This window comes from Anomaloglossus baeobatrachus, chromosome 1, assembly GCF_048569485.1.
Source record: "Anomaloglossus baeobatrachus isolate aAnoBae1 chromosome 1, aAnoBae1.hap1, whole genome shotgun sequence".
NCBI lineage: Eukaryota > Metazoa > Chordata > Amphibia > Anura > Aromobatidae > Anomaloglossus > Anomaloglossus baeobatrachus.
Window position 1 is genome coordinate 738,962,840 of NC_134353.1, and position 13,380 is coordinate 738,976,219.

The window sequence follows — 13,380 nt, forward strand, 5'->3', positions numbered from 1 at the left end:
TTACCATAAAAACAAAAAAAGATCACAAGCCAAAGACTTATCAGCAGCCCCTCATATGTAATCACATTCACATATGTACACATTCTTATCATATTTGTTCTGACAACAGCTATAACACATGGAATTAAAACAGTAGCTTGCAGTATGCAGCAGGACTGATGGTATCTAGTCCAAGCTTCATGGACACTTATAAATCAAGTAATTGCAAAAATAATCATCCTTGCGAGATTTAAAAATGCAAGTGTGAATGACTGAAAATTCAAATACTGAATTTCACAAAAGTGAAAACATTTTAATAAATATTTTATTATATCTTTTCATGAGACAACACTGAAGATACAATGTAAAGTAATCAGTATACAGCTTGTATAACAGTGTAAATTTGACCTCTAAATAACTTGGAATTCACCACTAGCAATAAAAGTGAGTACACCCCTAAGTAAAAATGGCCAAATTGTAAACATTTTTTGTGGCTACCAATATTTTCACGCACAACCTTAACTTTCTTGAGCATAAAGTTCACTACAGCTTCAATGGAGCCACTGGAATCCTCTTCTATCCCCCATGACAACATCACGGAGGTGGTGGATGTTAGAGACCTTGCACTCCTCCATCTTCCATGTGAGGATGCCTCACAGACATGCTTGGCCAGTCCTGAGCTTTTACCCTCAGTTTTTTGGAGGTGTTTTTGAGTGCATTATGTTAGAATACTGCGCTGTGGCCTAGTTTCTAAAGGGAGGGGATCATGCTCTGCTTCAGGATGTCACAGTACATGTTGGCATTCATGGTTCCCTCAATGAACTGTAGGTCCCCACAGCCAACAGCACTCATGCAGCCCCAACCATGACACTCCCACCACCATGCTTTACTGTAGGCAAAATACACTTGTCTTTGTAGTCCTCACCTGGTTCCCACCACACACGGTTGACACCATCTGAACCAAAAACGGTTAATCATGGTCTCATTAGACCACAGGACAGAGTTCCAGTAATTCATATCCTTCATCTGCTTGTCTTCAGCAAACTGTTTGTGGCCTTTCTTGTGCATCATCTTTAGAAGGGGCTTCCTTCTAGGATGACAGCCATGCAGACCAATTTGATACCATGTGTGGTGTATGGTCTGAGCACTAACAGGCTGACCCCCACCCCTTTAACGTCTGCTGCAATGCTGGCAGCACTCACGCATCTACTTTGAAAAGACAAACTTTGGATATAATGCTGAGCACGTGCACTCAACTTCTTTGGTCGACCATGGCGAGGCCTGTTCTGAGTGGAACGTATCTTGTTAAACTGCTGTATGGTATGCAGCTCAGTTTCAGGTTGATGGCAATCTTCTTAAAGCCCTGTCACACACCGAGATAAATCTGTGGTAGATCTGTGGTAGATCTGTGGTAGATCTGTGGTAGATCTGTGGTAGATCTGTGGTAGATCTGTGGTAGATCTGTGGTTGCAGTGAAATTGTGGACAATCAGTGTCAGGTTTCTGGCCATGTACAAATGGAACAATATGTCCATGATTTCACTGCAACCACAGATCTGCCAAAGATTTATCTCTGTGTGTGACGGGGCCTTTATAGCCTAGGCCATCTTTATGTAGAGCAATAATTCTTTTTTCAGATCCTCAGAGAATTCTTTGCCATGAGGTGCCATGTTGAACTTACAGTGAGCAGTATGTGAGCTATATAACCAAATTCAACACACCTGGTCCCCATTCACACCTGAAACCATGTAACACTAATGATTCACATGACATTGTGGAGGGAAAATGGCTAATTGGGCACAGTTTGTCCATTTTCACTTTGGGGTGTACTCACTTTTGTTAACGGCGGTGTAGACATTAATGGCTGTGTGTTGAGTTATTTAGAGGGCACTCTCAATTTACACTATTATACAATCTGTACACTGAGTTCTTTACATTGTATCCAAGTGTCATATATTCAGTATTGTCCAATGAAAAGATATAATGAAATATTAACAAAAATGTGAGGGGGTGTACTCACTTTTGTAATATACTCTATGTAGATGTATAACATTCTTCTTCTGAAGGTTGAGTCCTTTGATTAACAATTGTGATCAGGAGGGAAAAAACAAGCTTTTCAGGCAGACTGGGTCATGTATTATGGATGTATCATATTCCCTTTAACATTTTCCATTTTTTTGGACTTGAAGGACACGTGTCTTATTTCAAATCATACTAACTGTGTAATTTGAATCAAATTTAAAAATAATCTTGAATCTGTATACAGCGCTACTGAAAAGGTTTTCTTTGGTAATTCTTACCTTGTCCAGGTCTCTCAGTGACCTCTTCAGCTGTACGGTACTTTGTAACCTGAGTGTACAATGTAGAGCGGTCAAGTGGCCATCCATTCTTTCTGCAAGTGGCTTGAACAAGGGCGGTCAAGTAGGACTCTGGAATATGCAACCCGGACAGCCACATGACATTTGGCTCACCCTCATTCACCTGCAATAATATAGGTAATATCAGTTATTATGTTATCTATATGTGCAAAGCAGACACTATACATACTGTATGTAGATGGTCATTGCAGCTGGTACGAATCACACAAAAGTCGATTTTCAGGAACCTTTCCCTTACCCATGATGTGTACTGATTATAACGTGTCCTGAAGTGAATCATCCAGTTTCCCAAAGACTTTAGGGTATCAGGTGCCAGTTTTCTCCATATGCTTGGAATCTGTCCATTAAATAGTGCTCGGGCCACCTCATCTAATTCATTGCTCATTCCAACTTCACCAGCCAAAGCCTGTAGGCATAGAAGAATTAAAGGACCTAACTGGAGACCAACGTCTCATCATGCACAGGTTATGTTTCTTCTTTTATACACAGAAAGAAATGATAGATGAATTGTTTGTGAACCCCAATATTTATGATCCATTATTTCTATTTTTAAAAACGATTACCCTATTAACACTAGAAGTCCCAGAGAGGGGTCATTTAACATTTCTACCATTGGAACCCAGGGAGCTCGAAATTCCTGGGACTTCTAGTGTTAAGAGTTTATCTGAGATGAAGAGTGAAATGTTAATGATTGGTGTAAAAGTTGTTGCAGAATACAGTAAAAAGGTAATAATAAAAAACAAAAGAGTAATGGTTTGGAATATTGTCATTGTACTCACCCTCTGAAGTTCAGCCAGAGACCGGGACATACGTACAATCAGCTTGTTAAACCTCTCCAGCTCCTGCAGTAACACCACTGTGGTTGGTGATATTTCTAGCCCAAAATTTTTCCTAATCTGATCCAGATCAAATACTTGAGGAAGCTTGTTCTCAATGTCCTTTGCCACCTGCCCAATGTACTCATCCCGGCTTATACCTTTGCCCGATTCACCTGTAGAAATATTAAAAATAGGATTTACATCTAGCAAAGGTAAGGTTGGTCAGATGAGCTCCACCTGTGAAGTTTTGTACCCAGTTGGCTAATGTCATGCAGACTGTGGGGATCTTAAACAGTATGTGCCAATGAGTTATAATCAGTGGCTTCATATAATTCCCTATTTTGGAACCTAAACAGTCTATTTTAGTCTCTAATTGTGAACGAAAATGTGAGTCCAAGGCAGGAATTGCCCTTGAAATTTTGTATTACAAAGGAAATTGCAACACGCCTCAACAATGCTTAATATATGGCATTAAATGGGTTGTCTAGTCACAGTAAAATGATGACCTATACATCAATATGAGATCATTGGGGGTCTGATATGTTATATCTTCTTGCGGGTGTCAGATGTAACCACTTTCAATGAAGCTGTAAAGCTTAGCTCCATTCAACGTGTAGCAGCTGCTGCCAAGTACTACAGAACAGTGCTTGTGAAACTGAATAGGACTTATATTGATGATCCATCCAAATGACAGGTCATCAATACGTTGTAACCAGACAGCCCCTTTAACCCCTTCACGACCATGGACGGATCTTTCCGTCATGGATCGTGTCCCGGTAATCCCCGCCCCCTGCCGCGGGCAGGCGGCGTGGATCGGCACACATATCAGCTGTTTTCAACAGCTGACATGTGTGCCTACATGTTCCGAGTGGAATCGCATTCCACCCGGAACATTAACCCCTTAGATCTCGCTGCCAAAGTCTGGCAGCGAGATCTATATGCGCGCGGCCATCTTTTTTTCTTACCTCCGCCCCCTCCGGACGTCACGTGAGTGATCACGTGACGTTCGGTGGTTGCCATCGTAGCACAGGGTCATGTGATGACGCCTGGTGCTACGAAGTTTCACTTTCATTCTTCCTCGGCACGGAGCAGAGGAAGAAAGAAAGTGACTATTTCTGCTGTTTACAGCGGAATAGCTGTGATCAGCAGATAGCGATCAGCAATCGGATTGCTGATCGCTATAGCCCCCTAGGGGGACTAGTAAAATAAAATAAAAAAAGTAAAAAAAAAGTTTTAAAAAATTAAAAAAAAATAAAAAAACCTAAAAGTTCAAATCACCCCCCTTTCCCCCCATTGAAAATTAAAGGGTTAAAAAATAAATAAATATACACATATTTGGTATCGCCGCGTTCAGAAATGCCCGATCTATCAAAATATAAAATCAATTAATCGGATTGGTAAACGGCGTAGTGGCAATAAAATTCCAAACGCCAAAATTACGTTTTTTGGTCGCCGCAAGTTTTACGCAAAATGCAATAACAGGCGATCAAAACGTAGCATCTGCGCAAAAATGCTACCATTAGAAACATCAGCTCGAGACGCAAAAAATAAGCCGTCACTGAGCCACAGATCCCAAAAAATAAAAACGCTACGTGTTTCGGAAAATGGCGCAAAACGTGCGCCACTTTTATTGGACAAACTTGTGAATTTTTTTTAACCCCTTAGATACAAGTAAACCTATACATGTTTGGTGTCTACAAACTCGCACCGACCTCAGGTATCATACCCACACATCAGTTTTACCATATAGTGAACACCGTGAATAAAACATCCCAAAAACTATTGTGCCATCACACTTTTTTTGCAATTTTTCCACACTTGGAATTTTTTTGCTGCTTTCCAGTACACCATATGGTAAAACTTATGGTTTCATTTAAAAGTATAACTTGTCCCGCAAAAAACAAGCCCTCATATGGCAAGATTGACAGAAAAATAAAAAAGTTACGGCTCTCGGAAGAAGGGGAGCAAAAAACAAAAACGCAAAAACGGAAAGTGCCCCGGGGCTGAAGGGGTTAAAGAGCAGAAAACCCAATTATAACTTGGAGACGCCAATTCTCGTACCGGTCTGTGGCTGCAGTTCCAGGAGGTGAGACCACATATCGCGAGCTGCCTGCGTGTAGTATCCAATTTCAGCATTTGGATGCAGACCAAACACTTCTGGGGTATTTGCAAGGGGAAGCGATTCCATTTCCTCTGTTAATCAAAATGAATATACAAAGCAGTTTCAGAATAAAAATGAAGTAAGGTTTGATAATATAATAAATCCAACATTTTTACATTTTTCAGTTTCTTATATTCCACAATTCAAATAGTGAAGTAATGGCAATACATTTTTTGTGTTCTACAGGATATGTGATTGTTTCCAATGAGGAGAGCATGAAATAAAATGGATTCATATGAAACAAAGTCCACACTAAAGTTCTGAGCCACCATCAGGCTGATATCATGTCACTAGCGAATACGCTCCGGTTCCTCCCCTTATTTTTATCACAAATACTTTATTAATCTTAAAAACACCGATCTTACCGACAAAGTCATCTTTTTTGTCTCCGCTTGGAATTTTGTAATCAACGTCATCATTTTTGTAGAAATGGAACAATTGGAAAGTGTCAAATATAAAGTCGCCTAAATATTCATCCATGTAGGTGGTGAGAATCCGACGGTCAAAGCTGTCAATGGCCCTTCCCCCATACATGACCTACAGAAATACACAATAACTAGTGACGTAATCATGTGAATAGCTTACAATTCAGAAGCTGATCCAAGTAACTGCTGTCACTGCCAATATATGTGGAAAATCAGATGGAAATCCCCTGCCCATTTTATTCAAAAATTTAGTTTAAGGCACTAGCTTGCTACTGATTCTCCTAGACTATTTGATTATGTTTCTACACATAGACCACCATTACCTCAAACAATGGAGTATTAAGGCCGCTTTACACGCTGCGTTATCGTTACCGATATCGCTAGTGTGCGTACCCGCCCCCATCAGTTGTGCGACACGGGCAAATCGCTGCTCGTGGCGCACAACATCGCTCAGAACCGTCACACTACTTACCTGCTTAGTGACGTCGCTGTGACCGGCGAACCGCCTCCTTTCTAAGGGGACGGTTCGTTCGGCGTCACAGCGACTTCAATAAGCGGCCGCAAAATAGAAGCGGAGGGGCGGAGATGAGCGGGACGTAACATCCCGCCCACCTGCTTCCTTCCTCATTGCGGGCGGGACGCAGGTAAGGTGAGGTTCCTCGTTCCTGCGGTGTGACAAGTAGCGATGTGTACTGCCGCAGGAACGACGAACTACATCGCTACTGCAGCAGCAACGATAATAGAGATTAGGGGGGCATGTCACTGATTAGCGATTTTGAACGTTTTTGCAACGATTCAAAGTCGCTAATAGGTGTCACACGCAACGACATCGCTAATGCGGCCGGATGTGTGTTACAAAATCCATGACCCCAACGAGATCACTTTAGCGATGTCGTAGCGTGTGAAGCCACCTTTAGTGAACACATCAATATGAGTACCGCTAAAGGGAAGCTGTCATCAGGTTTTGTGATCTCATGTGAGAGCACCATAATGTACAGACAGAGATCCTGATTCCAGTGATGTGTCACTTACTGAGCTGTCAATCAGTGGATGGTTTGGGGTTATGCAGAAATCATCATGACTATAGAGGACTACCTGGCAACATGTTTACTGATCCTCTACTTATAATCTACTGACGATAAAACAGTGATGTTATTAAAAGTACAGCAAGCAGCCTAATAAGTGACCCATTGCTAGAATAAGGATCTTTATGTTTACATTATGCTGCTTTCACATCAGGTGACAAAAACCTGGTGACAAATTCTTTTTAAAGTGACTATTATGGGAAGATCCACATTTACATCCACATTTACCTTTTATTGCCCAATGATGGATATATCCGTCATGGAGTGGGATGGAATGTGTGGACATGGAACAGGCTCAGGAGGTAAATACGCTCCACATGCGGCAGTTGGCAGCTAAATTGAGAAGCCAGCATCTGTGTCTAACAGCCACAAACAGAGCTAAGCTCCGCGAAAGCTACTAACCATTTAAATGCCATTGTCAATCTTGGGGGCACCAATGGGTTATGGCAGGCCTCTATTTTAGTACTCCTTTGGAGCTCAGCAATGAGATGAGCTTCAAAGGAAACCAAGATTTTTACTATATACTGAAATATTTTTGTATTGCAGTATTTACTGTAGTATAACCTATTGGTCAATTACAGGTTCAAGTCTCCTCAAGGAACTAAAAAAATAAGAGTAAAAAAATAAAATAAAATGAAACAAAAATATATAAAAATTCAAATAACTCCCCTTTTCCCAAATAAAAAATAAAAATGTAAAAGATAAAAAAATAAACATATCTGCTATCACTACTGACTTTCAAATTATAACATTAATTCATACACTAAACACTGTAAAAAACAAGTAAAAAACACAATAAGAAGCAATCAAAACATTGTATCTAAATAAAAAAAATAAGAAAAATAAAAATATGTCGTAGGTCTCCAAAAGTGATGACAGAAACCACATTTTTTCTTAGACTTTTAAAAAAAAGTTTTTCAACTATTTAAATTAAAAATGGAAATCTATGGAAGTTTGGTATTGTTGTAAAGGTCATATTGACCTAGAGAATCATGCCTCCATGTCATTTTTCCCTGTGATCCAAACCCCAAAAACTGTGGCAGAATTGCATTTTTTTTTTGTTTTCGGTTTTTAATTTTTTATCCAATATATGGTAAACTAAATGGTGTGATTCAAAACTACAACCAGTCCCTCAAAAAACAAGCCCTAATGTCAACAGAAAAATAAGAAAGTGTGCCTCTTGGAAGAAGGGACGGAAAAGTCTAAGGCGTAAAAATGAGAAATTGCCCAGGTGTTAAGGGTTAACAACCATAAAATACGGTATGTCTGTCTCTTAAACTGTTGAATTTACAGTTATATAGGATTATTAGGCTGTACACATTGCCGAGAGGATAAACACTTTTACACTAAACTGATCTCAAGTCTCCTTGATGTTATCATCTAGACTTATTTCAATATGTCTCCAGAGCCAACACAATTATGGATTTGGAGGATGCTGCTGACTAGCATGCTAGGAATACAGCAATCATGTCTAATTCCAGGGGATTTCCAGGAAGCTGCATGAATAAGTCTTCGGGGAGTTTACGAGATCAATCAGAATAAGAAAATAGCTGCAGTGCAGACAAACTGACCTCTCCAATGAGATACTTCAGGCTGCCCCAGGGTATCCTAGTATCATGCTGTGTGTATGCCTTCGTCAGGTACGTGTTCAGTATTTCCATGCACACCTGAAGAAAAGAACACAGGGTACACTGTTATAATCTATCACTAAGCAAGTGATCAAAACCACACATTCACCGAACTGTAAGATTCTGAAGACATAAAAGTTAAAAGGGTGGTTCATCCATATTTTTTATTTTCTAGTTTGATATTATATTGAGAAACAATGTTTCTCTCAAATACCTTGTGTTGGCAATAGTGCCTGTGAGAGGCGCAATTGCAGACCGCTGTTCCCCGCTCCGGTAACGTTACAACAAGTTCCGCACACGTCACATCTCTCCAGCCAGCTGCAGTCTTCCTGACTCACTGAGCTGTGGGCGGTGTTTCACCGCTTGTCACAGCATAGCACGTCTCCTGCTTGCAGCGTTCTGCTGTGAGGGAGGAGGGAGCAGATGGGCTGTGATGAGCAGTTAAACACCGCTCACAGCTCAGTGAGTCAGGAAGACTGCAGCCGGCCACAGGGATGTGACGTGTGCAGAATTTGACGTGACGTCACCGGAGCGGGGAACAGCGGTCTGCAATAGCGCCTCTCACAGGCACTATTGCCAACACAAGGTATTTGAGAGAAACATTGTTTCTCAATGTAATATCGAACTAGACAATAAAAAATATGGGTGAATCACCCCTTTTACGCTGGCTTCACAAACCAAGAAACTAGAATATTTTATGAAACATGTTTTTCCAATTAGTTTGATCCAATGACGACCAATAGATGTTCATATAAAGTCTGTGACATCGGAGTCTACAAACACTTAGGAATACAATAACTTGTGAAAAATAGGGGGTGTTTGTCATGTTAGAAGTAAAGCTACTATATCACAATTGTGAAAAAAGTATACAAATTTTTATTATTGCAAAAATACAAGTATTAAGGTCACATGTGATAAACAGTTGATAAATTAACATACATGATTAAAAACAAAGTCTAAATGAGACAGAAAGAGGAAAGAGGTCCCACAGAGGGAGACAGACTGCCCCCTAGCCTAAGTAGGGGAGAGAGAAAAACATCTCTAGATCCAGGGGGACACATAGAAGTAAACCCTAAGAGTTAAATGGCATGTATAGAGCATATCCCTTGGACTAGTGCAATCATGGAGTGCTTATACATTAAAGCAGTACCCACCTAGGTAAGGTATAGATCAGGGCCAGTATGAACAACATAAAAAACCACCAATGGTACGTAGGTATAATCTCAAACAACATATAAGATAATACAGTGGTGGTAAAGTGGCACCTGAAGGATCTACCCGTGGTATGTATAGCACCCAAGGGGGGAATCTGTCAGCTTCACACCCAGTCTCGATACGTGTTTTGCGTGTGCTTCGATGGGAGACCGTCTCCCGTCGAAGCACATACATACCACGGGTAGGTCCTTCAGGTGCCACTTTACCACCACTGTATTATCTTATATGTTGTTTGAGATTATACCTACGTACCATTGGTGGTTTTTTATGTTGTTCATACTGGCCCTGATCTATACCTTACCTAGGTGGGTACTGCTTTAATGTATAAGCACTCCATGATTCCACTAGTCCAAGGGATATGCACTATACATGCCATTTAACTCTTATGGTTTACTTCTATGTGTCCCCCTGGATCTAGAGATGTTTTTCTCTCTCCCCTACTTAGGCTAGGGGGCAGTCTGTCTCCCTCCATGGGACCTCTTTCCTCTTTCTGTCTCATTTAGACTTGGTTTTTAATCATGTATGTTAAATTATCAACTGTTTATCACATGTGACCTTAATACTTGTATTTTTGCAATAATAAAAATTTGTATACTTTTTTCACAATTGTGGTACAGTAGCTTTACTTCTAACATGACAAACACCCCCTATTTTTCACAAGTTATTGTATGTATATCATGGGGTTCATGTATATCACTATCAATATGAGGTCCGCTATACTTGGTTTTTGGTTTTCTAAACACTTAGGAATGGGTCACTCCTACAGATTTCATTGCTAGAAATGTAACCGTGTCAGGATGTACCCTCCTCGGCATTCAAAATACAACACCAAGAAGAAGTGGTGAAATTCTGGAAATTACAGTATCAATAGATATGTTAATAATATGCAAATTTAAAAAAAATGTCAATACATCTTCATTTTTTCAGTAACAAGTATAATCACCACGATTAAAAATACATTCACTTATGTGACTTAGCTGCTATCAATGAGGTAATTAACCCCTTCACCCCCCCAGCCTGTTTTCACCTTCCTAACCAGGCCAATTTTTTCAATTCTGACCAGTGTCACATTTTATGAAGTTGTAACTCTGGAACGCTTTGGCAAATCCCAATGATTCTGAAATTGTTTTTTCGTGACATATTGTACTTCATGATAGTGGTAAATTTAGGATGATCATTTTTTCATTTATTTGTGAAAATTTCACAATTTTCAAACTTTGAAATTTTATGTTCTTAAACCAAAGAGTTCTATCACACAAAATAAATAAATAACATTTCCCACTTGTCTACTTTACATCAGCGTAATTTTTGCAACATAATTTTTTTTTTGTTAGGAAGTTAGAAGGGTTTAACGTTTTTCAGCAATTTCTCATTTTTCCAACAAAATTTACAAAACCATTCTTTTAGGGACCACATTACATTTGAAGTGATTTGAGAGGCCTAGGTGACAGAAAATACCCAAAAGTGACACCATTTTAAAAACTGCACCCCTCAAAGTACTCAAAACCACATTCAAGAGTTTATTAACCCTTTAGGTGCTTCACAGGAACTAAAGTTATGTGTCATGAAAAAATGAAAATTTTACTTTTTTCCCACAAAAATGTTAATGTAGCCCCATATTTTGCATTTTCACAAGGGTAACAAGATCCACCATACAATTTCTTGTGCAATTTCTCCTAAGTACACCCATACCCCATGTGGGGTGGAAATCTACTGTTTGGGCGCACAGCAGGGCACGGAAGGGAAGGGGCACCATTTCACTGTTTGAACGCAAAATTGCCTGGAATCGTTAGCGGATGCCATGTTGCATTTGGAGAGAACCCGAGGTGCCTAAGCAGTGGAAACTTCCCCAGAAGTGACCCCCATTGTGAAACTAGACTCCTCAAGGAATTTATCTAGATGTTTGATGATCACCTATAATAATAATAATAATAATAATAAAAAATCTTTATTTCTATAGCGCCAACATATTCCGCAGCGCTTTACAATTCAGGAGGTCTTATACAAATAAATAACAGTTATAGAAAATACAATGATTAGCGTAAGGAAAAAAAGAGACAACCCTGCTCGTGAGAGCTTACAATCTACAATGAGATGGGGGAAACAAGGTGCAAGTGCTTATTTACAATGACAATCCTGAAATGGGGGATGTCGTTCATTTTCACAAGGGTAAAAGGAGATAATGGATCATACAATTTGTTGTGCAATTTCTCCTGAGTTTGCCAATACTGAATAAGTGGTCGAAAACTACTTTTGATGCACAATACAAAGTGAAGGAAAGGAGTGCCATATTTGAGTTCAGATTTAATTGAATTGGTTTGCGGGTGCCATGTCACACTGGCAGAGCCCCTAAGGTGCCAGAACTGCAGAAATACCCCATAAGTGACCCCATTTTACAAACTTCACCCCTCAATGAATTCATCCACAGGTGCAGTGAGCCTATTGACACTACAGATGTGTCACAAAATGTTATACAATTGGGTGGTGAAGAAAAAATAATTACATTTTTAGCACTAAAATGTTGATTTAACCCCAGATTTCCAATTTTCACAAGGGGAAAAGGTTACAAAAAAGCCCCATAATGTGTTACACAATTTCTCCAGAACATGGCAATACCCACATGTGACTGTACTCTACTGTTTGGCCGCACCACAGGGCTCAAGAGGGAATTTGATATTTTAAGCAAAGATGTTCCTAGAATAGTTTGTGGACTCCATTTGCAGAGCCCCTAAGTGCCAGAGCAGTAAAATCCCCCTCAAGTGACCAAGTGGAAATTACACCCCTCTGAGACTTCACCTATGGGTGTAGTGACTATTTAGTAATTTAGTCTATGGAAAACACCCACAGAGTCAAACACAATGAATGTTGCAGAATTAAAAAGTGCAAATAAGCCTTTGTCGTGCACAATACATTGTAGTGCCCATACATTGTGCCCAGCTAGTGCTTCTGGAGACACACTCACCATAGATTAAGCTGGCTCTCCTTACTACAATAATGCCAAACATGTGGACATTAACTGTGGTTTAGGCACATTGTGGGGCTCAGAAGGGAGGGGGGCATTTGGATTTAGGAGCACAAATTTTTCTGGTTTTCTTTTTTGGGGGAAGCTATAGCATTTTTCCACAGCATTTGTGAAACCAGTAACATGGAAGACCCCTATATTTCCATTAACACATGACGGTCCTGAGTGGGAACTTTGTGTTTTTGTGGGCTGAGTTGAATGCTAGTTGGTGGCAATTTGAGTACAGAAAATTTTGAATCAGTTTACATTTATCCTTTGCTCTATGCTGAGCGCTTACAGCAGGGTTTCCATCTACATCTTCGAAATACGTGATTCAGGTGAAACCCCTGCATCCATTCATGGATCACTCGATATAATGAGGCAGCAGGCTTACTCTGGACTCCATTTAGCCTCTTTCAGCGGTGTCCATCTTTTCAAAGATGAACAAAACTGTTGTTGACCGCACTTTTGTGCACACCTAGAAAGATGCGTAAAAAGATGAACACCGCTGGTCGCTGGACCACAGACCAGATGGGAGTTTAAACTGCACTTAATTTTTTTTTTTACATAACTATGTATATTTATTTTAATATTTGTTTTCTCATTATTTTTGTTCTTTTATTTTTTGTTTTTATTTTTTTACTTAGTCCCTATATAGACATTACCTTTTATTGTCAGTGCAGCATTGACC

At 39.9% G+C, this 13,380-nt stretch overlaps 1 protein-coding gene across 1 annotated transcript in view; it reads right to left on the reverse strand.

Moving 5' to 3' along the window:
- Nucleotides 1–13,380, reverse strand: part of DNAH10 (dynein axonemal heavy chain 10) — a 238,147-nt gene that overhangs the window by 3,776 nt on the left and 220,991 nt on the right. Inside the window, exons 72-77 of the mRNA XM_075322704.1 lie at nt 8,417–8,512; nt 5,701–5,872; nt 5,236–5,367; nt 3,136–3,347; nt 2,595–2,762; nt 2,279–2,459 (exon numbers count right to left, since the gene is read on the reverse strand). Coding sequence (XP_075178819.1) covers nt 2,279–2,459; nt 2,595–2,762; nt 3,136–3,347; nt 5,236–5,367; nt 5,701–5,872; nt 8,417–8,512 — 961 coding nt within the window. The remainder of the gene's footprint in view (nt 1–2,278; nt 2,460–2,594; nt 2,763–3,135; nt 3,348–5,235; nt 5,368–5,700; nt 5,873–8,416; nt 8,513–13,380) is intronic.